Genomic DNA, 26257 nt, shown 5'->3' with positions numbered 1-26257 from the left:
TCTGTCACAGAGAGGTTTATCCAAGTTTAACATCTGGCCGCAACACGATTCCATGCATGTTGGAGACGACGCCGTCTTATTTTTGTGTATATCTAGTTGTCCAAGACAAGCCGAAGCAGGTTAACTGTCCAATTTCTTATCGGCTAAAACATCGACTTCAGCATTAACTATGGGTCCTCAATGCCAAGTGTCTCTTATTTTTCCACGTACCTTCGTTCATTAACACCTTCTAAATGTTTAACGGTAACGGACAAAACTCTGGGAGATGTATTTTCATGTCGTCTCCAACCGACTTAGCATTGAACAATGCTTTGCTTGACCGGCAATATGGCCAGTCACGTGATTTCAGTGACGTAGTTGCACAAGCTCTATTTTTCTCTTTTTCCCTTTGCGATCCATGGCCCATCACACACCCAACAGTTTATTTGGGACAGCCACCTGGCTTGCCAAGGTCAAAGAACTACGTTCACAGGCCATGACACAAATCTTCGTTGACAGAAATATTGACATTTAATATTTACTCCACACATTTTTACAGCAATGGAAAACATTAAGAATGTTTGTCATCTTTGTCCTCCTACAGAAATCTCATTAAAAGAAAAATTATATTTTTCTCCCCCAACTCTTTCCATTTTCATACATTTCTGATAAAGTTCCAGGGAGCCGATAGGGTGGCGCTAAATATATATATAAATATATATTCACCACTTCACCTGTCCATCTTCTAATGTTTAGTCGACAATCCCGAGGCATTGCCAGGCTATCCAACAGACGTAGTCTCTCCAGTGTGTCCTGGGTCATCCTTGGGGTCTCTTTCTGGTGGAACGTTCCCAGAATAATCTCATGAAGGAGGCATCTGGGAGGTATTCGAATCAAAAGCCCCCGGTCACCTCATCTGGCTCCTTTCAATGCTCTGAGCCCTTCCAGGTTGACCAAACATCTCACCCTAGCTTTAAGGGTGAGCACAGACACCCTGGAGAGGAAACTAATTTCTGCCGCTTGTATCTAGGATCTTGTTCTTTCGCTAATGATCTACAGCTAATGACTATAGGTTAGGGTAGAAATGTAGATTGACCAGTAAATTAAGAGTTTCGCCCTTCTTCAGCACAATGGACTGTGATACAAAGTCTGCATCACTGCAGACGCAGCACCGATCAGCCTGTCGATGTCCCGCTCCATTTTTCCATCCCTCATTAACAAGCTCCCAAGATATTTGAACTCCTCCACTTGGGGCAGGATCTCATTCTTGCCCTGGAGAGGGCACGCCCCCTTTTTCTGACTGAGGACCATGTTCTCAGATTTGGAGGTGCTGATTCTCATCCCAGCCGCCTCACACTCTGCTGCGAACCACTCTAGTGAGAGTTGGAGATTGTAGCTTGATGAAGCCAACAGAACAACATCATCTGTAAAAAGCAGAGATGCAATAATGAGGCCACCTCAGTTCCACCTAAGAATTTTTTTCCATAAATGTTGGTAAAATAATCGGTGACAAAGGGCAGCCTTGGCAGACTCCAATTTCTCAAAGGAAATGCATCCGACTTACTGCTGCAATGTGACACTTGTCTGACTCCAGTCGTACAGGGACTGAACTGCTCGTGTCAGGGGGTTTCATTACCACATACTCCTGACGGTTTGCCCATGGGACTCAACAGGGGACACAGTCAAACGCCTTCTCCAAGTCTACAAAACATGTAGACTGGTTGGGAAAACTCCCATTGGACCCTGCTGTGGGTATTGAGCTGGTCCGCTGTTCTATTGCCAGGACAAAAACCACATTGCTCCTCCTGAACTTGATATCTGACTCCCTGATGGACCCTCCTGTTCAGCACCCTTGAATAGACCTTAACAGGGAGGCTGAGGAATGTGATCTCCCTGTAGTTGGAACACACCCTGCAGCCCCCCTTTTTAAAAAGGGGGACACTATCACGGTCTGCCAAGCCAGAGGCACTGTCCCTGAAGTCCACACAAATGTGAGCCTTTAGGAATTCCATGGAGAATCTCATCTACCCCTCGGGCTTTGGCACCGAGGAGGTTTTTAACTACCTTGGTGACCTCAACGCCAGAGACAGAAGAGCCCGATTGGGATTGCTGTCACGACAGGCTCCTTACGTCCACAGCTCTGGTCTACCGCCTCAGCAATGGAGGCACGGAACATGCTCCACTTGGACTCAATGTCCCTTGCATCCCCCAGAACACGAGCAAAGTTCTTTCGTAGGTGGAAGTTGAAACGCTTTCTGACAGGGGATTCTGAATACCCTTATGTGTGAAGGGCCAAATGGAAGAACTTCACTGTACCTTGAACTCTACACATTTTACAAATTCTAAACAGCTTATCAAAATCTGGTAAAACGCTGAAAAAATAATTATCTATCATACCACATACTGCACGTACCTTTTCATATTAAATGTTTTATCACCTTAGATATCTTATCACCGTTGATATCCAACACATCTTTGTGTGAATTTTCCAGGTGAAGCTTCCTTTCCCTGTTGATCAAATCACGAATCTTCCACGGAATGACTTCCAATTGTTGGTGAAAATGCACAAGCTGACCTCAGAGCAGCTCGAGTTCATCCATGATGTGAGGCGAAGGAGTAAGAACCGCATTGCTGCACAACGTTGCCGCAAAAGAAAACTCGACTGTATCTTGAATCTCGAGTGTGAGATCAGAAAACTGGTGAGTCTCTGCCAACATTTGTCTTTGAGGATTTCCTCGCTTCATCTTGCCACTAATTTTTAATTTAAAAAAAATAGTGTCTGCCCTCTAGTTGCCCTGTTTTCATGTTCAGCTTTGTAGCTGCACCTGCAGCAGTGTTGACTAGGGTTTGTTTTTGTTTTGTCAAGGAGAGGAGGGCAACAATTTAATCTGTGTGACAACTGTGAAATAAATATGCACACTGGCCAGTGCAATAAAAATCCCAAGATGGTTTTTTTTCTTGTCAGAGAATCGTATGTAATTGAGAGCTAATACTTTCAGACTTCAGCCAGCAATTTGTCAATTGTGGAAGTTTTAGCAAAAGACAGTTTGTCACGACCCATCGGAATGGAGGTAGGACCCAAATGCAGGAGTACACGGGAGACGCAGAGGTAATTCGGGAAAAACGTTTACTGTTCCACGGTCGGGGATCGGTCAGGCAGTCAGATGCACCAGCATAGGACGTCGGGCGTAGAGAGCAGGTCAGCGGGCAGGCAGGAGTCGGTACATGGGAGATCGATCAAAGCAGGCAGGAGTATCAAAGGAGTCGGGCTTAAGGGGGCGGTTGGAGAACGGGCGGTGGTTGGTACACATGGGTTGTTGATCAGAGATACGGGAGTGCAGGAATGGGGCTTGAATCGCAACGATCTGGGGGCGGACCAATCGTCCCCATGGTCCTATATACATCGGGGCCAATCAGCCAACATGAGGCGCAGGTGTGTGCCTCCCAATCAGCGCGACCGTGCGGGCACCCGTGCAGCCAGAGCTTGACCGGCAGGATCATGACAGTTAACGTCACTTCCTGCTTCTCCAAAACAAATCCCTTGAGAGGATATTCATGGCGGGAGTTACAAAAAGGCATACACGTCAAATCATGTTTTGTGGTGAAAAAACGGATGGGTCCTTTCCAGCTGCCTTTTTTTTTTTTTTTTTTTTTTTTAATTGATAACATACTAAAAATCGTGCATTTCATGTCAGTGGAGCTTTAAATAGGGGGTACCTTAGCCACATCTTTTTTTTTTTTTTACAAAATTGAAAACCTCACTGATTGAATGCCACACTGCTATGTTTTAACACACCCTTTGAACAAATTGGCCAACTGCACAGACTTAAGATTGTATACATCATAAATGCTTGGTCTTGTTAGTTTTGAGAATCTATTGCACATACTAGTAGGTAGATGACAAACAAGTGTTTGTCATGTAGCAATAACAAGTATACTGAAAATATGTATTAATCCGGTTAGTCATATTGCACTGCTATTATTTTGAACACTGAAGTGCTGTCGGAGTTACGACTCATGTGTACCAGACAATTTTCTTCACACCCATAACAGTGCTGTTGGAGTTATAACTCATGTGTACCAGACAATTTTCTTCACACGCTTATGTATATGATGGACTCATCCCTGTGGTGCCCCTATTTTCCTTGAAAAGGGAAGTTTATGCGTGGAGATGTTTTTACAAGAAGTAGCTGATTCAAAATTTAAATAAGTTTCCTAATCTTTTGCCGATATTCAAAAGGTTGGTGTCATCAGAAAGATGGCTGAACCCAAAAACCAACATAGTCGTGCTTTTCATTTATTATTAATTTCAAAGTTAAATTACAGATTGTAAGACCCAAGAATAAGCAAAACACTGCATATATTGAATACATGGGAATAAATAGCTGAGCAAAGAGGCATTTGTAGTTAATAGGATTCATGAAATTTCCTTGGAAGTAAAAGAAAATACCTCAGCCAAAGTACATAATACTCCACGCCAGCGGTAGTGTTTTTATAAATAGATCAATTTTCTTTACATATGCAGAAACACGGGGAAAAAATACATTAATCAGATTATTGTAGGGATTGGAAAGAATAATGAAGCCTTGGAAAGATGTTAGGAAATGCAGCTGGACGGTCTCATCGCGCTTACTCGTTTGAGTGACATTCATCTCCGCACGCAGACAGTTGGAGAGGGATACACATAAATACACATCTCCTACATTACAAGGCAGCACTTTAAGGGCATGAGGCTTGAAGTGATGTGAAGTATCCTTTTAATTAATTAGGACAGTCAACTTTATGGTTTGAGTTATTGCCAAATGTTCCACTATGTTGTGCATCTTGGGGAGAAAACTTTGACGTGGTTTCGATGAATAATCCTGGATTATTTGTGCGTTTGCTTGATCTAAAGATGTTCTAAATTTGATCACACAGTACAGAGAAAAACAAGCACAAACATATTGATAAATCACAAGGTATGTGTGTCAAATGAGGGTAGTATGATTTAAGGACAAATCTGTGCATACACACAGTTTGTAAAGGTGGCCCAGCGTTTTCACAAATTTACAGCTCATTAGGTTTCACTTCCCCATACATCATATTTAATATTGTTGTTGTTTTGCCGCCGCTGCCACACATCCAGGGAATGTAATGTGAGCATGATTAACATTTCTTTAGTATTAGATGAGCTACTTCAAAGTATGCATGTGACTGTTCTTGATTATGCTGCTCTATGTATGTCACTGATTTTGGAAATTGTTTTTATATAGATTTTACATTGCATGTGAGGGACAACTTTCTGAGGCTAAACAATGTAAACCAAAGAATAATTCCACCCACTGTGCTAACTACACAATTCCAACATTGTTTATACAGTGTATGAGTTTTTACAATTCAGCATCCAAACATCACTGTTTTGTCAACACCCAGTCCAGCAGCGGCACGTGATTTACAGACATGGTCTCTCGCTCCTATTTTGGCGACTCCTGACCACCAGCCGCTCCCTCACTCTTACTTCAGTGGTAACACCCGGCCCGTGGGGTCCACCCCGTGCTCCTGTCTCTTTGGCGCCCAGCTCACAGCGTCCACCACGTTCTCCTGTTTCATCACAGTCCAGCCTGCAGCCTCCATACAGTGTTCTTGTTTCGTCGGCGATCGGCCCACGCCACTTCCTTGCTCATATGCCTGGAAGTCCTGCATTTGGGTCCTGCCCATATCCGTGGTCATGACAGGGTAGGATTATGTATTCTTCCTAATAAACTATGGATGCAGTTCAGTGTCCACAGACTGCAGACCAATTCTAAGTCTCACAAGCCATCTGTTACTTAGCCTGCGCTACGTTGAACGCAAAGCTAAAGTCCACTAACTTCCATCGATCCCTGCAACACCGAGGTGTTCCAGGATGAAGTGCTGTCCCATTTTGACTGCATCAGTCACAGACCTAGTTGCATGACAGCCAAACAGCAGGGGTCTGTCTTGAAATTGGAGGTGTCTTGGGGGCTGGGATAATGGAGTTTTTGAAGCAGGATGGGACTTTTCACAGTTCCAAATATCTATTAAAAGTGTCTTTGTGAAAACTGGATTAAGATGATCCATGCAGACTTTAAATCAGGAGGGGAACACAGGGCCTCCCCCTGTGTTGATCATATGTATTTAATGTTTCACCATCATGTGAATGCAGAACCGTTGGTGGTCATTGGTGGTGCGGCTTGTTGGGTGGAATGGATGTGGAATTGGCCTTCTCAAGTGTGAAGTAGAAGGTGAAAGAATGGCTGAAGGACTTCATCAACCAGTGCTTTATTGTTTACCGTTTGGGGGGGATGATCTTGTATCATCTATGCTGCATAATTTATCTTGCCAATCTTGATTTCATTTTTTTTCTGATGGCCTGATTGTACAAGGGTCTGTCCCCACTGCAGTAGGTGCCATCTTGAGCAAAGTCTTCTTCTTTTCCTTTTTTTGGCTTGTACCGTAGTTGTCACAACATGTTGTCATCTTTTTCCTCTTTAACACCAGCTGCCCTCATGTCTTCCCCCACAACATCCATCAACCTTCTCTTTGGACTTCCTCTTGCTCTCTTCCCTGGCAACCCCATCCTCAACACCCTTCTACCAATATACCCACTCTCTCACCTCTGGACATGTCCAAACCGTCAAAGTCAGCTCTCTCAAACCTTGTCTCCAAAGCATCTAACTTTGGCTGTCCCTCTAAGAAGCTCATTTCTAATCCTATCCAATCTGCTCACTCCTAGCAAGAATGTCAACATCATTTCTGTTACCTCTAGTTCTGCTTACTGTTGTCTCTTCAGTGCCACCTTCTCTAAACTGTACATCATGGGGGGCCTCACCACTGTTTTATAAACTTTGCCCTTCATCATAGCAGAGACTCTTCTGTCAAATAACACACCTGACACCTTCCGTCCAGTGTTCCAACTTGCCTGGACCCATTTCTTCACATCCTTTCCACACTCACAATTGCTCCGGATTGTTGACCCCAAGTATAGAGCTCGTGCACCTACGTCATAAAATCACGTGACTTTTCTTCACCTCACCATATTGCCGGTCAAGCTAAGCATTGCTCAATGCGAAGTTGGCTGGAGACGATACGGAAATATGTTTTGTAATACGACGCCTAGAGTGACATTTAGAAGGTGATAATAAACGACGATATGTGAAAAAATTAGATGAACTCTGCATAGAGGACCCGTATTTAATACCGAAATCGATGTTTTCGCCGATAAGAAATTGGACTGTTAATTCGTTTCAGTTTGTCTTGGACAACTGGATATGGATCTCGTGAGTCAGCCGTCGAAATTTACACGGATAATTTTGAAAGCGTATAAAAGTCTGGATCTGTTCTCATCAGGAATAAATCCCACATAGTGACGGTTTTGACCTTTTGCTAACGCGGACTTGTGTTCGGCGACACGTTAACCTTTCCATCGATCTTTTCAGCTAGTATTCAATACAAATAGCAATATTTAAATAAATGACCCCTGGTTTTACACAAACTCGCATTCATTAACTATGATTGGAAAAAAAGAGGACAAGCGAGTCGACTGCTCCGTAGCATTTCCCAAGAAATATTTACAATGCCAAGTTGGCTCATTTGAGAACAATGTGTTAAAAAAAAATAAGACAGTCGGCTCCTCCGTACACGAAGCGTGTTGCGGCCATACATTAACCTACATAAACCTCTGTGTGACCAACGGTTTATTTTCTTTGTTTAAATACACATTGGACTCATTTGAGAACAATGCATATTATTAAAAAAAAAAAAAAAAGTCTGTCGGGGAGAGGTTGGCCGCCACACGCTTCCGTGTATGTTGGAGATGACTCCCTGTCGTTTTTTTTTTGTTTGTTTTTTTTAAAATACGCATTGTTCTCAAATAAGCCAATTTAGCATTATAAATACTTATTGGGAATTTTAGATTGAGATGAATAATTCCTTCCTCAAGTGAAGTGATCGCTACACAGTCATGTGTATTTGGTTGGGCATCATCCATCATGTTTAATTGATGAAATGCATTGATATTTTCTGCTGGTATTCCATAGAATGATCTCTTTGAATATCGGTCTCATCTGTTGTAACAACCAACAGCACAACAAGTCTCGGGCATTGTGTATATTCTGCTCTGGTTCAATGTCCCCCACACAGTTGAGCAGCAATATGGTGCCGTGAAAATGTTGACATCACGTGCACGAGGTCTGTTTGAAGTTGTCCACCCTCGCTATCTCTTCTCCCTGGAGCCTCACTCTTCCCCCTCCACCCCTCTCATTCACACACATATATTCTGTTTTACTTGGGCTAATCTTCATTCCTATCCTTTCCAGTGCATGCCTCCATCTTTCTAACTGTTCCCCCATCTGCTCCCTGCTTTCACTGATGATCACAATGTCATCTGTGAACATCATGGTCCAAGGGGATGTCAATCTATCCTCATCTGTCAGCCTATTCCTTACCACAGCAAAGAGGAAGGGGCTCAGAGCTGATCCCTGATGCATTCCCACCTCCACCTTAAATACGTGTGTCACAGCTACAGCACACCTCACCACTGTTCTGCTGCCAACAGGAAGGGGCTCAGAGCTTGCCCATCAACTTTATTCCTTTATAGATCCCACAGCACTGCAAATCACCTTTGTTCTTAAAAATGGGAACTATCACACTTTTCCTTTCGTCAGGCATCATCTCGCCCGATAGTATTGAAACAAACTTGGCGAAGTAACAGCAACGAATCATGGCATTTGTGCTGGTATGATGGCATTAAGAGAATGAAACTGTGATTAGATGATAGCAACAGAATAGTAGCAATAGTAGTAGTAACAGTTGTAGCCTTGTATAGTAAGAGTATACTTTTCGACAGTAATCCCTCTCTACTTTGCACTTCACATATTGCAGCTTCAGTGCATCCCATTTTTTCACCCCCCCCCAAAAAAAAGAAAGCCAAAAAAGGCATATAATCTTACACTATGTACTATATTACGTGAGGTGCATTGATACAACGCACATTGATACAAGGCAAAATCCAACGTGGACCAATTAAGCAAAAAAAGAAAAAAAAACCCAGATCGGCTTTTTGAGCTGTGCATCATTGAAGCCCCACCCACAACTCTCTCTCTCTCTCTCCCTCCCTCTTCCTTCCTATGCAGCATTTTCTTCACTGTTACACGCTGTGAGACTGTGTGCACATAACCTCTCTATTCACAATGCCTCCAAAGCATTGTGCTTGATGTTAAAGCTGCCCCTGAAGCATCCAAGCGGAAGAGGATGATGCGAAATGAGAGGATTGTTCAAAATAAGAGCTGCGTTCACTTTGTGGAAAACAGATTGGAGATAAACGGCCTGGTGACAATGAGGAAGAGGAACCTGATGGATCGGCGAAAAAGTATAAATTTGGATATGATCAAAGAGCAGAAGTTACGCTTTTGTGCTTCCATTATAGCATTAATAAATCAACAATACGCTACATGAAGAATAAAGTAGTAAACATCCATAAAACTGCTTTAATAACTTTTAATAATGATGCGGAATGTGTGATGTTGCACGTCAGGCTGCAATGAGGGATTCACCCTCTCAAGGACAAGGCTTTTCGGCAAGCAAAGGTTGGTTTGAAAAATTTCAAAAGTGTGCGACAATATGGTACGAGCTGTCGAGGCTAGCAATTGTGTTGTACAGGGTGTTGGATTACATGGATTTAATTGTACATAAAGTTCTCTCTCTTGTTTTGCTTTTAATGCTCTTTTCGTCTGCTTAATATGGCTTACATTGATTCGCGTTTGCTTTGTTTGGTTACCGTTGCTCTATATATCAACTGATGGTGACTTTATTTATCACGTTCGCTGTGTTTGTTATGTTTCGGACCGCCCTAAGGAAATTGAAAAAAGAAAGGATTTGTGGAGCTGTGGCCAGAATGGGCTGGAGACAGTGAGAGAAATGTAGCTTGCGTTCTCCTCGCGAGCAAAAGTTCCAAGAAGGGCAGCCCCAAAACGAAGCACAATTGACGTCAAATCGTTGCCTCAGAAGTGATGTAACATTTGCTTGGCGGAAGTGGCGTCACAACAGTGCACCAGAGACATTTGGTGCACTACATGATAAGACATGACTCATTTGCTTTGTTTGTAACTTTCTGTACTGCAATAAAAATGTTATTTTATCGTTATTGTTTAACTTGACACATGTACTGATGTCATTTTTTTTTTCTCAATTATCCAAAGTATAAATGCTGTACTGTTGATTAAACATTCTGATACCCACACAGCGGCTCCAGCAGAAATCTCTTGAGTGATGATTGGGAACTATACAGTAATATAGTACTGTGTTTTATAATTTATTATTACTATTATTTATACTATAAATTTATAACACTATATATTATATGTATACGATTTTATGATTAAAGATTTACCTAAATACTTAATTTTGTCACAAATATGCAATGTGCAAATACTGTTTGTATATTTTAAACTCTCTGCTACACAGATAAACATACATCCTTTGGTTTTTACTTTTACGGGTTGTTCTGGTCCCAATTAACCATGAAAAACGAGGGATTCCTGTTACATGAGTTGTGATTGAATGAAGGTGTCAGGGGTTCGGTGTTAAGGAGGCATTACTTGATTCCCACATAGTTTATAAACTGGACACCCCCTGGTGCAACATGAATGGCTTCTGGGTCAGGGGAAGGGTAGGTTACTGCAAGATGACCATTCCAAACATGTATGTGATTTGTATAAATGAAAACAAAGTTAGGTTTATGGCTGAGGTTGGGGTTTTAAAGCGGATAGGTTTACGTTGGTTAGGATTACTGGGAAAAATATTAATGCTGCTAAATTTAAGTCACATTTTCTTTTCCTGTCTGGAAGAAGGGCATGTCGGGATACAGAAGTCAATCATATTGCAGTGGGGTGTGTCTTGGAGCCAGTAATGTTGAAGCAGGGCATGTCCTGCCTGGAAATATAGTAAATATATACAGTAATAACACATGTACAAATCCCAAACTTAGTACAGCAAAAGAAACTAGTCAGCGATATCCCTCTTCCTTTTCCTTCTTCCTTTTTCTTAAAGTAAAGAAAGCTTATCAAACATGAGTATGAATGCTGGAGCAAAGAAGAAGACAAAAACGTATCACTTTCATACGTAAATTGCGTTTGTCTCATCTACCAGTGTACTATTGGAATACCAAAGAAGCGAAATGTGGAGCGGCATTTTCGAACTGTTCATGGAAAATACGATACCGATTTTCCGGAGAAAAGTGAGCTGAGAAAGAGAAAAATGGATAAACTAAAATCCCAATTGGCTGGACAGCAGTCACTTTTCACACAACATAGTTCAAAAGTGAAAGCCACCACCATCGTTAATAAGAAGTCCTTCCAAAATGGAGAGATGGCATTTATTGAAGCAGCTGACTCATTGTTTCAATCTTTTAAAAATACAGAAATATTATCTTCAGTAAAAACGCTCCAGCTGTCAATAAGTACAGTTACATGCCGCTGTGAAACCATGGCTGAGGATTTAACCCAGCAAATGTGGAAGGACATCAGAGATTGTGTTTCTCACTGCAGTTGGACGAATCTACTGATGTGAGTGACACACCCCAGATGTGCATTTTCATTTGTATGGTGTTTAGTGATCTCACTGCAAAAGAGGAGCTATTAACATTACTTTCCTTGCAAGAACACACCCGAGGAGAGGACATATTTCAATCATTTAAAAACTTTATTGTGAAAACTCAGCTCCCAGCATACAAATTGGTGCCAATCACCATGAATGGAGCACCCGCAATGGTTGACAATGTGAATGGATTAATTGCCAAATGTAGGCAAGACGATGCTTTCCCACACTTTTTGAATTACCATTGTACAAGCGTTATGGGATAAAATGCTAAATATGAAAGAGAATATGGATGTGGCAAAGAAGATGTTCCATTCGCGCCAGATCTCTTCAAAGACGATTATTCTGTGCACATCTGGAAAAGGCTGATGCGACCAGTCTTGAGTTGTTGCTACATACTGATGTGAGTTGGCTGAGTCGAGGGAAATTCCTGCAAAGATTTCAAAAGATCTGTCCAGAGATTAAGGACTTTTTCTGTTTAACTGGACATGCAGAATAAAAGCAACTAAATGACGGTCAATGGCTGTTAGACTCGGCCTTTTTAACAGATCTGACAAACATGTTGAACGACCTAAATCTAGAGTTACAAGTTAAAGACAAAACAGTGATCTGAATGATCAGCTCAGTGAATGCTTTCAAATGAAAGATGTATCATCTCTCCTCAAAGCTGCAGCGCCATAATTTATCGAATTTCCAGAACCTGGGTTCAGAGCTGGAAACGCAAGGGAAGGACTGTGTGCAATTTGACACAGAGCAGATTGAGAATTGTCTGTCAGAGTTTGACAAACGCTTTCTAGACTTTTCTTTGCTCAAGCCAGTTGCTACATTCATGTGCTATCTGTTTTGTGAAGATGCCGAGGTTGATTCACTCACATCAAAAATTGCAACACTGGAGTGGAAGATGAAATTTTGACTCTTCAAGCCGACATTGAGCTGGTCAAGCACTCGTGGACAGCTCTGGAACTTACAGAGGTGAAGTACCCCAATTTAGGGAAATGTGCTACCTTCTTGACTGCATTATTCGGCTCCACTTATTAATGTGGGTCCGCCTTTTCTCACATGAAGATCATCAAGTCTAAGTACCGCTCCACGATCACTGATGAACATTTGGAATTGTGCTTGAGGTTGGCTGTCAGCAGCTACTGTCCGCACTATGCATCCTTGGCTGATTGAATTTAGTGCAAGTCATCAAACTGAACTCAGGTAGTAACAAAAAAATGTTCATAGTTACTGTAATTTCTTGAAAATAATGCAATTTTTTCCAAAGATATTTTCAAAAAGTCAATAGAGCATATTATATTTAGGTATGGATGAAAAATAAAAAATAGTCATATTTGATGTCTCATGTTACACATATTTACTATGGTAATATGCGCCACCAACCTGAACTCTGACCTCCTCAGGACGGGGTGGGGGAAGCTTTGCATTCAACGATCGTTAGCATAGCATATTTGTTGCTATTGTACCAAACATAAGAAACGACTGCCGGTGAGATTAATTTAAACGAAGAGAAAAAATGTCGAACACAAGAGCTGGTGTGCAGCCGCTTGTAAAAGAAATGTGACCTCACTCTGGCCGATTACATGGGCAAAACAGAAGCAAAACAACGTGAGCTAACTGCTAACAGCTAACTTACAAAACTGTGTGGTATGATCGTAATGGGCACATTTAAAAAGAAAACGGGATAGCGCACAAAATTGAAATGGTCGCTTTTTTAAAGTGCACATTACGCTCATTTCGACATAGTTTGAGCTTTCGTTTTAATCGCGACCGGACGCTATGAAGAGCCAGGACAGATTGCAACCAAACGTGGGCAAAAGGCTCCACTGTTAGCACAGTGGAACTTCCCCCTCAAAGTGCTGACGATAATGAGAAAAAAAGAGAACCAAGACTCTTTGGATTCAAAAAATGTTTCCTCAAAAACACCGTGGATGACATAGAGGAAGACAAGATAGGATCACCATTCATGAATGCAGGAAGCACCAGAACTAGACCAATTAATCACTGATGAGTTTGACAGTGATGCACCAAAGGTAGCAATGATGGATATTTTTTAGATTAGAGATGAGTTAAATGCTTCTTTTGAAGTTTTGGCCAAGGACGTGTCATGTAGTGAATAAACTGCACTAGGCACAAAGTTTAATGCAAAAAATGTGAAACTGTTAAATAGTTTAAGACTTTGATATGTGTTAGAGGATGCCTGAAGAATGGAGGAAAAGTGTGGTAGTCCCCATTTTTAAGAACAAAGGCAATGTTCAGAACTGTGGAAACTACAGAGGAATAAAGATGATGAGCCACAAAATGAAGTTATGGGAAAGAGTAGTGGAGGCTAGACTCAGGACAGAAGTAAGTATCTGCAAGCAACAGTATGGTTTCATGCCTAGAAAGAGTACCACAGATGCACTATTTGCCTTGACGATGCTCGTGGAAAAGTACAGAGAAGGTCAGAAGGTGCTACATTGAGACCTCTAGAAAGCCTATTACAGAGAGGAACTGTGATACTGCATGCGCAAGTCTCGTGTGGCGGAGAAATATATTAGAATAGTACAGGACATGTATGAGGGCAGGAGAACAGCGGTCAAATGTGCCGTTGGTGTGTCAGAAGAATTTAAGGTGGAGGTGGGACTGCATCAGGGTTCCGCGCTGAGCCCCTTACTGTTTACATTAGTAATGGATAGGCTGACAGACGAGGTGAGACTGGATTCCCCTTGGACCATGATGTTCGCAGATGATATTTTGATCTGCAGTGAAAGCAGGAACAGGTGGAGGAACAGTTAGAATGATGGATGTACACAGTGGAAAGGAGAGGAATGAAGATTAGCTGAAGTAAAACAGAATATATGTGCTTGAATAAGAGGGGCGGAGGAGGAAGAGTTGAAGCTCCAGGTAGAAGAGATAGCGAAAGTGGACGATTTAAAATACTTGGTCTCAATAATACAGAGCAATGGCGGAAAGTGTCTGGTGTTCTATGTGACAGAAGAGTATCCGCCAGGATGAAGGGCAAAGTTTATAAAACAGTGGTGAGACCAGCCATGATGTACGGATTAGAGACAGTAGCTCTGAAGAAATAACAGGAAGCAGAACTTGAGGTAGCAGAAATGAAGAAGATGATGAAGGTTCTCGCTTGGTGTGAACAGGTTGGATAGGATTAGAAACAAGCTCATTAGAGGGACAGCCAAAGTTGGATGTTTTGGAGACAAGGTTAGAGAGACCAGACTTCGATTTGCACATGTTCATAGTCAAGAGAGTGAGTACGTTGGTAGAAGGGTGCTGAGGATGGAGCTGCCAGGCAAAAGAGAGAGAAAAAGACCAAAGTAAAGTTAATGGATATTGTGAGGGAGGACATGAGGACAGTGGTTTTAAGAGAGGAGATAGGCTTAGATGGAAAAAGGTGACATGCTGTGGCGACCCAACGGGGCAAGCCGAAAGAAAAAGAAGAAGAAGAATATGTTTTGACAGTATTAATAAAATGCTATGTCATCGTTGAGCATTTATTTTAGTTCGTTCAGGGATTCTGCTCTGACAATTGCAGGGACCAGGACAAGTGTGTCCTGTGGCCTGTCCCAAGATATATATTACAGCTGCATCAGTGCATGTACTACTTCTTTTCTTTTCGGCTTGCACAAAGATTATTATTATTAATAACGATTGTTGTACAGACAATTTTTTGAAAACTAATACAAGTTCAAAAAATAAAAGTAGGTTTCTTTCTTTCGGCTTGTCCCTTTCGGGGTCGCCACAGCGTGTCATCTCAGATGAACGCACATATGTTTGGCACAATTTTACGCCGGATGCCCTTCCTGACGCAACCCTTCTCAGGGAGTGGAGGCCCCAGTGGGATCAAACAATAAAAGTACAAACCTAGCAAAATGGAAATACAGATAATTGCTAATATTTTGAGCATATGAACAACAGCAAATTGTTGGTGCGTATTGTACATTGGTAGAAGGGTTTTCGTGATTTCCTTAGGTAAATTTTGGGGGTGCGCATTATACATCAGGACGCATTATGCTCGAGAAATTACGGTTATTATTTGTTGTGCAATATTGGCTCATGTGATTATGCAAGGCACATATACATCTACACATAAAGAATCCTCAATATCTCAAAAATATATGTTTTGCATTTTTGTAATTGGTAGATTTGTTTGACTTGGTCATTCTATAAGTAGCTTGCATGCCGGGAAAGTGGATCAGCCTGTCATTCATCTCGTCACTTGATTCAGGTGTGGCCAGTATGTCGATCTCACGCACAAAAAGGCGCGTTCTAGCAAACTTGCCTCTTATTTGCAGTCTCTCTTTTGCTTTCTCCACGTCAGTTGTGGCGATGTCTCCCACCCCTCACCCCCGTCAGTAGATCCCGAGAGGCTCACTTCTCTGGGCACCCCTGAATTATAAAATCTTTTAAATACAATACATTTTAAATTTATAATACACATATAAATTATAAAACACTGTATAGTTACCATTCATCACTCGGAGATTTGTGGTAGAGGTGCTGCTGATGTTTGTGTGTGTATATGTGCAAGCTGGAGTGTGTGTGTGTGTGTGTGTGTGTGTGTGTGTGTGTGTGTGTGTATACCAGAAAGTTTAATCAACAGTACAGCATTTATACTTTGCATACTTGAGACAAAAATTACAACTATACAAGTGTCTAGTTAAACAATAACAATAAAACTAACATTTTTATTGCAGTACAGAAAGTGACAAACAAAGCAAACGCGTGATGTCTCCCCCTTTCGAGCGTAGAATGTTCCCAACACACTATTGTGACATCACGTCCGTCTAACGTTGTGATGTCCCCTGCTACGACAAGAGGAAGTTTTGCTCGTGAGGAGAATGCAGGATGTCTCTCTCTCACCATCTACAGCCCGTTCTGGACACATCTCCATGAATCCCCTTTTTATTTTCTTAGGGAAGTCTGAAACCTAACAAACAAAGCAACCGTATTAAACGGCAATAATGGGTAGGAAGGACAAGGGAGAGGAGGGAGAAAGGAAAAGTTGCTGGCTGGAGGTTCGATAATGTGTAGCCAATCACCTCACGAGATAATTCCACTCATGCTCTCATTGGTCAGGGAGGGCCGGGATTGAACCCGTGTCCTCAGAACTGTGAGGCCAACGCTTTACAGTTTCACCACCGTGGTGCCTTAATTACATCATCAATTAAAAGATATCAATCAATGGACTTTGACCATTTTTTTTTTCGCATCAACCACAAAAAAAAATATGGGGCCATTCAACCCCTTGTAGTAGTTAAGTCAAATTAAAAGCAAGTATGTTTGTGTGCCTTTGTACAAATACAGGTGTGTGAAAAGGAGAAGCTTCTTACGGAAAGGAACCAACTGAAGGCTTGTATGGGAGAACTATGGGAGAACTTCTCCTGTCTTTCCCAAGAGGTATGCAGGGATGTCCAGCTAAGTCCTGAGCAGGTTCAGTCATTGCACCACTACTGCCCAGTCCTACGACCTACAAATTCCACTGCCAGCAATCACGCTGCCTACGATCCCAAGCCTTCTAACAGACTTAATACCACCAGCAACAATTTCACTGTCTGTTTGGACTCTGCCACGCCTGAAACAAACATTCCTGGTTCTCCTGGCCCTTTTGAAATCAAGGAAAACGAAGATTTGGACAGGCAATACATCAAGTTGTACACAAATCCAGGGCTGACCATGGAAAAATACAATAATCAGACAGTAACGGTTGATTTTTGCCAGGAAATGACAGAAAAATGTACAACTGATGAACAGCCCCGGAATGACTCTACAAAGTAATGGTGTTTTGTTTTTGGTTTTTACTGTGTTTTTTTTTTTAAATTATTATTTAAATATACTCTTGACAAACCTTCTGTCAGGGTTCCTTTTACCTAGCTCATACCAGTGTTCATGAAAAAACAATATATGTATACGTATTTGGGTTTTGCTTTTGGGTGAACACTTGACACTTAAGTTGTTCCTAGTAGTAGAACTACTGTTCACAAGGTATTCTCTCTCCTAAAGTGGGAGCTTCTCACTAATGGTGCTATATTGCCCCATCAGCAACATGAGGGTGGAGGTGGGTATGTGTCTTCACATGTCATCCAAACACAAAGGCACACAAAGAGGAACTTCATTGGGGGAAAAGAAATCTTTCTATTTTAGAAGACTATCCACAGCTCTTTGCCTTTTTTTTACGTTCCCCTTCGCTCTCTCAATCTGGCTCCATTTGTCTTCACTACCTCTCTGGCTCTTGTGTTTTTTTTCTCCTTTTTTTGTCTGTGACCTTTTCATCTACAGCTATTCAAATCTCAGGAAAGAAACACTGAATGTTTTAACATAATTCATGAAAAATTAAAATACAGATTTTATACATGCAGAAGTCATGGAATTAGACTGTAAAATTGTTATGCAAAAATGTCTTTTATTTGTATTTCTGTCAAGGTTGTAACTGATAACATTCCTTTTTTTTGCCTTCTTAAGCGATCAATGAAAAGTTTTTGCTGGCACATACATAATTTCTCTTGCTAACCAGCAGTACATTGTTTGGATGTTTACTTTGTGCTCATTTGACAAAATGTATATAGTGTGAAGCATGATTATTGTATCAGTGATTTAGATTAGTGTTTTGTTTGGGGGTTTTTTTCCCCACCAAGGATGCAGAGGGCATCTTATTGCTGAGGGAAAATCTTTGCAGTCTCACATACAGTGCTGTGAAAAGCTGTTTGCCCAAATAAGGTTATCAAACAAAAATAATCCAGGTGATTTTATTTACTAGGAGAAATCAATTTGAATGAGCTGTAGCTAATCACATTTCGTAGAACGCTGAATTCATTTTCGCTGACCACACCCGAGCCCAATTCCCTCCAGACCTGTTCAATCAAGAAATCACACAATTAGCACCTAAAGAACTGCAGACCCCCCTTGCTTCCATTAATGTCAGTTTTTATGGCACAGCAATTAGAAAAAGACTGGGCAAATTTTTCCATTTTCCGAGCCCCTTAATTTACGAGGGTCGCAGGAGTGGTAGAGCCAATCCCAGCTGTCATGGGCAGGAGGCACGGTACACCCAGAACTGGTTGCCAGGCAATTACAGGACACATGGAGACAGACAACAGTTGCACTTACAATCACACCTAGGGGCAATTTAGAGTTTCCAATTAATGCATGGTTTGAGGACATGGGAGGAAACTGTAGTGCCTGGGAAAACCCACGCAGGTACGGGGAGAACATGCAAACTCCACATTCAACGCACTACAGCTGCGCAAGAGTGGCGCCCCAATCGATCGATCGAATCAACAAAATTGCATTTGATCCCCACGCCACAACTTAGATGAAAGTTGAAGGTAGAACTAATAGAACTAATATTTGATTTATATCCACCATCCATCTTCTACCGCTTTTCCAGCCACCAAGCAAAAATCAGTGTTGGCCAAAAAGATCTTATCATTTTTTTTTTTGGGGGGGGGGGGGGTTGACTGATGCATTCATTCATCTTTCGTCCCGCTGATCTTTACTTGAGTCGCCGGTGTGCTAAGTCAGCTAATCCTAGCTAACTGGGCGAGAGGCGGGGTACACCCTGAACTTGAACTTAGATCTGAACAAATAATCATTGATTCCCAAGAATTTGGGGAGAATATTATATGGACTGCTGAGACAAAACCCAAAAAGCAATTCAACTTCTAAATGGGTTACGTTTAGAGTGGCAATTACGTTTTCACACAGGTTCAGGTAGCTTTGAATAGTTTATTGTAATTAATAAAATAACCATTTTACAAAGTGCATTTTAGGTTTACCTGCATTATCTCTGTATGACAGTTACACTTAATTGATGGTCTGATTAATACGTGGGGAAATGGCAAAAAAACGGCTAATACGGTACTTTTTCACGGCACTGTAGCAAATACCACAACCCACCCCCCAACATTGTGGGTGCTCTTAATTCTCAGGAAATCAGCGTCACAGACATTTACATGCATAACGATACACAAACATTTCTTGACACAAGCATGTCAAAAGGTAAGCTAAATGTGTCCAAATACAGTGAAGAAAGAAACTGTTTCAACACCCTGCTATATTGCAAGTTCTCCCACTTAGAAATCATGGAGGGGTCTGAAATTTTTATCGTAGGTGCATTTCCACTGTGAGAGAGATAATCTAAAATGAAAAATCCAGAAATCACAGTGTATGATTTTTTTAACGATTTATTTGTGTGATGTAGCTGAAAATAAATATTTGAACACCTGTCTATCAGCTAGAATTCTGACCCTCAAAGACCTGTTAGTCCGCCTTTAAAAGTCATTTGCTGCATAAGGAAACCTGCTCAGCCCATACAATCAGTAAGACTCAAACTCGTAACATGGCCAAGCCCAAAGAGCTGTTCAAAGACACCAGAGACAAAATTGTATTACTTCACACAGCTGGAAAGGGCTACGGAGAAATTGCCAAACAGCTTGGTGAAAAAAGGTTCAGTGTTGGAGCTTTCATTAGAAAATGGAAGAAGCTAAACGTGACGGTCAATCTCAATCGGAGTGGAGCCCCATGCAAGATATCACCATGTGGGGTCTCAATGTTCCTGAGAAAGATGAGGAATCACCCCAGGACTATACAGTAGGACTTGGTCAATGACCTGCAAAGAGCTGGGACCATCGTTTCCAAGGTGACTGCTGGTAATAAACTAAGATGTCATGGTTTGAAGTCATGCATGGCACGGAAGGTTCCCCTGCTTAAACCAGCACATGTCAAGTCCCATCTTAAATTTGCCAATGACCATTTGGATGATACAGGGGAGTGATGGGACAAGATTTTGTGGTCAGATTAGACCATAATTTAACTTTTTGGTCATAATTCCTATAATTGTGTTTGGAGGAAGACGAATGATGACCTCCATCCCAAGAACACCATCCCAACTGTGTGACTGCGGCCATGTATTGTGAGATTTTGGGGAACGACCTCTTTCCCTCAGTCAGAGCATTGAAGATGGGTTGTGGCTGGGTCTTTCAACGTGACAATGACCCAAAGCACACAGCCAGGAAAACCAAGGAGTGGCTCTGTAAGAAGCATATCGGTTCTGGCGTGACCGAGTCAGTCTCCAGACCTAAACCCAATCGAAAATCTTTGGAGGGAGCTGAAACTCCTTGTTTGTCAGTGACAGCCCAGAAAGCTGTCTGATCTAAAGAAGATCTGCGTGTAGGAGTGGGCCAAAATCCCTCCTGCCGTGTATGCAAACCTGGTGAACAACTACAGGAACCGTTTGACCTTTGTAATTGCAAACAAAGGCTACTATACCAAATATTAACATTGGTTTTCTCGGGTGTTCAAATACTTATTTGCAGCTGTATCACACAAATAAATCGGTAAAAAAATCATACATTGTGATTTCTAGATTTTTCTTTTTAGGTTATCTCTCATAGTGGACAATGCACCTACGATGAAAATTTCAGAAGCCTCTATGATTTCTAAGTGGGAGAACTTGCAATATAGCAGGGTGTTCAAATACTTTATTTCTTCACTGTACCTGGATCCTAAATATATGTTTTCAATTTCTTCCCTTTTCAATAGTGAAAGTGAAAAAGGTTATGAGGCTTGAGGAAAGAGGTTTTGTTTTTTATTGCATGTTTTTCTTACCATTCTATGAAGAAACTATTTGGATATGTTTTGTTTCAGATCACATTAATCCTAAATGTATGAGTGTTTTGGGGTCACAATAAAGTGGGAGTTTTCCGAGAACTAAGATGTACTATAAGAAAACGAAAGTTGTAATTTTACAAGAACAAACTTACAATATTATGAGCAAAAAATAACCATTGCAGGACTTGAGTATCTGGTTAAGTTTAACTGCAATAACTTTAATGACTTTAATGAAACTGTTTCACACATCAGTACAATCATTAGCGTGACAAGTTTAATGTGATGGTACAAATTTTTAAGTTGGAAAAACTACCTAGACTATCACTTTTTATTGCATCTGTTTGATAAAATTTTAATTACTGCCTCATTTGCTAAAATGTTTGACTTCATTCTTATAACATTTTTTTTCATTTCCTTTTTTTCCTTTTTTAACTCTGTTTTTATTCAGTGTGGCCCTAATACTCATTCAAATGCATGGAATAAACACACATTGATGAGGGAAAAAAACAGGTAATCAATAATTCAGGCAGTTTTTCAGATCCCTGGCTCTAAAAAGATTTGCCCACTTCAGTGAGAAGCTTTCTCTAACTTTCAGATTATCTATAATTTTAAAAAATATGGGGACACTTCCAGGAAATAGCTCCTTCTAAACTACAAGTCGAAACATCATTAAAACATGTTAACAACACCCATCATTCCCATTATTTCTCCTTGTTCAGGAATGTAACAATTCTTATTCTAATGTGTATGTGATGTTTTAAAATATATTTTGTTCAAGCAGGAACGCTTCCTATCAAGCCGATTTGGAAGTGAAATAATTGTTGGATCCACGTTAAAAGCTGGAAGCAGTGAATTAAAATTTACCTTTGGAAGAGAAACCACCAATAAACATTTCCAAAAGGATGAATAATGTGCATGGGATTGTTTGATATCGTCAATAGTGACTGTATGATCATCTCTGAACAGTGCTACAGGATTAACCACTGAAGATGGTCTGCCGCTCCCTTGCTTGTCATGGGAGTCACTCAAAGCAGGCTCTCGTTCTTCATCTTTGAGTCTAGAGAGCCATTTTTTGACTTTGCTTTAGCCTATTGCGGCTTCCACGTACCTGTTTTACAGCCATATGAAAAAGTTTCGGTTCCTCTTCCAAATATAGAAATTCAATCTCAGTTCTCTGCTTCCGACAGTCATCCAAAAATTACATTTCCAAAATGGCTGACAGGAAGCAGACAGCCTTAAACAAAACTTTTTTAAATAAACGTTCAAACAATTATTAATCCAATTAGTAGTAGATAAAAATGAGGTTCAGTCAGTTATGAGGCCAATTGAATTTGACCTAGGATTCACAGCTACAAAGCATACAATGTGTAATTAGAGACATGTTCTTCGGTGTTTTACATAACAGTATCACAAATAGATAAACTTTTTAGAAACACACAATGTGGAACATATTTACTCCCACTTGATTGTTGCATTTAATTTCCCTTCTTTTGGGGTGTCAGATTTTGGAGTGTCATTCTCCGTAATTGCATTCCCACCTGTGCAGTCCTGGAACAGAAAAAGTCCTTCACCAAACTCCTCCAACAGAGATGGTGTAAGCATAAAATTAGCCAAACTCCAGATTCATTATTGAACTGTATCTCAATAATGATGTCGTTCCGAAGTGTTAAATTACTTGTCATCTATTGGGCAAAGAAAAGAAACTGAAGTCTATTTGGAAATAAAAACAAGCCCAAGTCACCCCTGACCAAGTATTATGTCTGTAGAAATTTCTTTATAGGCACTTTCTCATTTGTGGTCCCGCACACTCGTGAATTTTGCTCTCAAAGTTTTTTTTTTTTTCCAGAATGTACCGTATTTTCATGACCATAAAGTGCACTTAAAAGTCAGAAATTTTTGCATAAATTGACGGGTTGTCTTATCACACGGTGCACCTTATTCCATAGTTACCATGCATGCTAGTGTGTGTCTTAGCGTGCATGCATATATGATGGCGCTCATAAGGCAGTGAGGAACAAATGCAATTTTACATGTGTAAGTAGAAGAAGCTTATATTTACCTTGACACTGACAGTGTAGGCAAGGCATTAGTCGACATTGTTTACACTCACAGCGTCATATTGAAACTAATATGATCACACCATAGCAAACAGAATAGCTTAACTATCAAATTATACAACAAATAAAAATGACTGAAGAAATAATTGACACAAATCATGCCCTTTAAATGTTATTTACATCCTTAGTGCCGCAAAGCATTGTGAGAGCATGCTGGGAGGCTCTCTGCTGAGGTGTGATCATTTTCGTTTTAATATGAAACCCTGAGTGTAAGCGTTAGTGTAAGCCTCTTCTGCTTACATATGTATTCTTCTCTTCCTTTTGGCTTGTCCCAATAGGGGTTGCAACAGCGTGTCAACTTAGATGAACGCATATTTGTTTGGCACAGTTTTACGCCAGTTGCCCTTCCTGCTTAAATTTGTAAAATTGCAAATATTTCTTACTGCCTCGTGAGCCCCACCATGTGGTAGCATACATAGATAAATGCTAACCCATGTTTGTTTGCATGCTATCTATGTAACCATCATGTTTGGTTGTACTTTTAAGTACTGTAGCCACACGAAAAATATTTACAGATTTTGGAACTCGGTGCACACATAGCACGCTGTCCACTTTGGAGAAAATGTAACACTTTTAAGGACGCCTTATGGTCACGAAAAATATGGCATTTATCATACATTGGGTTTTTTTTTTTAACACATTATCAAGTTCATCGATTTTCGGGATTCGGGGTGGGGGTGAGGGACATAACCCCCCAAATAATGAGGGAACCCTGAATTATAGATTTCAGTTTCAGATGTGTTTTTACAGATTAGGCTGTGGCTGTCTATACTCAATTCAGTTAGTCTCCCCATCTGGTAAACCTCTTAAAAGCTGGTCCATTTTTCTAGGAATCAAAGAAACGGACAGTATTTCATTCACTGAATTCACACACTGAATTTGCTGTGGCACTGTCTCAATTTACTGCATTGGTGATTCTGCAATATTTTGACAGGTGTTTACTGGTTTGCGTAAGCATGGACTGTTTTTGCAGTTATGTAACTCTCTAAAATGTATTTTTATTTACATGAACTGCATAAGTGTTTAAAATTTAAGGTCTTCAGACTTGAAAGTTAGCCTTTGGACAGCTTCATCACATACTTCAAAATTGATCATTGTAACACTTGCTTTTGACTTCACTGGAGGTCATTCCAAGATTTTTGTTGCCTATACAGTAAGTAGATTATTCAGGTAGCATCTCACAGTGACAAAGAACTATTACCATGAAAAAAAAATGAAACTGTTAACTTTCAGGGTTTTAGAATCTGTTTTTAGAATTTGGCTTTTTGTGGGGGTGGGGAGGGGTGTTATCTCATTAAAATTATAAATCATGTCTCTGAATTTGATAATTAATCAATGCAATAATTGAATTAAGAATAGGTTTCTGATACAGAAGTTCCTCCGAAAAGCATTTTTGCCAGGTTAAGTCAAACTCCATTTCAGTGATGTCCTTGATGTAAGCAGAAATCTCCCCTGCATGGGCATTTCTGAAGCCTTTGGCTCTGTATATAGACCTGATCAGGTCTTATAGTGACCGAAGTTATTGGTTCAAATCCCAGCTACAACTGCCCAAAGATCGAAGTGTCCTTAATCAAGACACTGAACCCTTGTTTGCTCTCTCTGACCCGAGCAGCACCTTGGATGGCAGAATTCGCCCAGTGGTGTATGAATGTTAGTGGGTTCATGTAAGGCTTTGTAAAACACCTTGGGTACTGTGATGGTGTACCTAAACCACTATTAAGTGCAGTCCATGAACCATTTTTACCATTTAAATCCAAAATTTTATAGCGGACGAAGAAAAAACACCTTTTTGATGAAAAAAAAAAAAAGAACAATAATCTACAATCCTTGTTTGATGGATATGGTATGGCTATAGAGAAATGTTTACAGTACTGGGTTTCAAATAGTTTGGGGTTTTTAGAGGAAAAATTGCTTGATTAAATTTGATAGGTTTTCAAATTTTGCGTGAAGAGACGAACAATGGGTTGCCTTGTCTTTCTTTATGGGATGGGTCAGCAGGGTTCGATATGTGGATATACTATAAGTGCGCCGCCAATATACAGCAGAAAATGCCTTAAAACCTTCAGAGGCTATAATTCACATTCAAGTGAAGTGAGTGTATGCAGGGTCTTAGCCCCACCCTCAAGTTACCAGTGCAACTTTCTCATACTGACCTACCTGTGAAATGATTAATACCTCTCAGAACTGGTTACTGACTGTATCAACAAATTGCATCAGGTGTTTTACTACATGGTTTTTAATTAAATTATATCGACTGTTGTTTACTAGCATGTTCTGGTGTATCATTTATTGTAAAATGTTAAAATTACAGTGTCATTTTTCTAGTTTTGTGTTACTGGTGTCCATTTGAAAAGGCCCTAATTTGCTTATTCTCCAAGTTGTGTTTAAATTTTATAATGCTAAATGCTGTCACAATTTAAAAACATTGTAAATACATTGTGAAACCACCTCTTGAATTCATTTTAATTAGCAGTGTTGTATAAATAGTACTGTAGCTTTTCTATCCACCCTTTTGCTTGATGAAATAAACATGCATATCACTGAGTTTTTTTACACAAGTTTACACATGTCCATCATTACTGGTCCTTGTGTTTTAAGCTTAGAGTAGTTCTATAGAGATAGTTCCTCCACTCCATTGTGGTGATTTTGCCCCAAGCATTTATTTCTTCTATTTCTATTTCTTCATCTATTATTTATTAGTTCATTCATTGTGTTATAAACTCGAGTATAAGAATTTAAACACAGATGTAATGTTTTGTGATTTGGGAAAACTTCTTGTTTTCAATCTTATGAATACAAAACTGCCGTAGATTTAAAATGAAAGAACAAAAGATTAAATAAATCGTTATTGTATTTTAAAATGTTTAGCTTTATTTTAATGGTATCAAAATGTGAATTCATCAAGATATTTGTCAGGGTTTTGATTTAAACAAAAATACAGTGCAACTCAAAGCACTTTATAT

The 26257-nt window shown here is 40.4% G+C and overlaps 1 protein-coding gene across 16 annotated transcripts in view; it reads left to right on the top strand.

The window, feature by feature from the left end:
- bach2b (BTB and CNC homology 1, basic leucine zipper transcription factor 2b) overlaps positions 1-25857 on the top strand; it is a 122942-nt gene extending 97085 nt beyond the window's left edge. For 13 of the 16 annotated variants that reach the window (XM_061813155.1, XM_061813153.1, XM_061813161.1 and 10 more), the window contains 2 exons: positions 2472-2678; positions 16876-25857. In XM_061813155.1, the coding sequence (XP_061669139.1) occupies positions 2472-2678; positions 16876-17346 (678 nt within the window). In that variant the 3' untranslated portion in view covers positions 17347-25857. Of the gene's footprint in view, positions 1-2471; positions 2679-9110; positions 9564-12422; positions 12544-12636; positions 12775-16875 lie in introns of all 16 variants that reach the window. The other 3 variants (XR_009793913.1, XR_009793914.1, XR_009793915.1) reach the window with 3 other exon arrangements.
- The last annotated feature ends 400 nt before the right edge of the window (positions 25858-26257 follow it).

This window comes from Syngnathoides biaculeatus, chromosome 23 (genome assembly GCF_019802595.1).
Source record: "Syngnathoides biaculeatus isolate LvHL_M chromosome 23, ASM1980259v1, whole genome shotgun sequence".
Taxonomy (NCBI): domain Eukaryota; kingdom Metazoa; phylum Chordata; class Actinopteri; order Syngnathiformes; family Syngnathidae; genus Syngnathoides; species Syngnathoides biaculeatus.
Note: the sequence above shows the minus strand (reverse complement) of the source record. Positions and strands in the feature narration are given on the sequence as shown.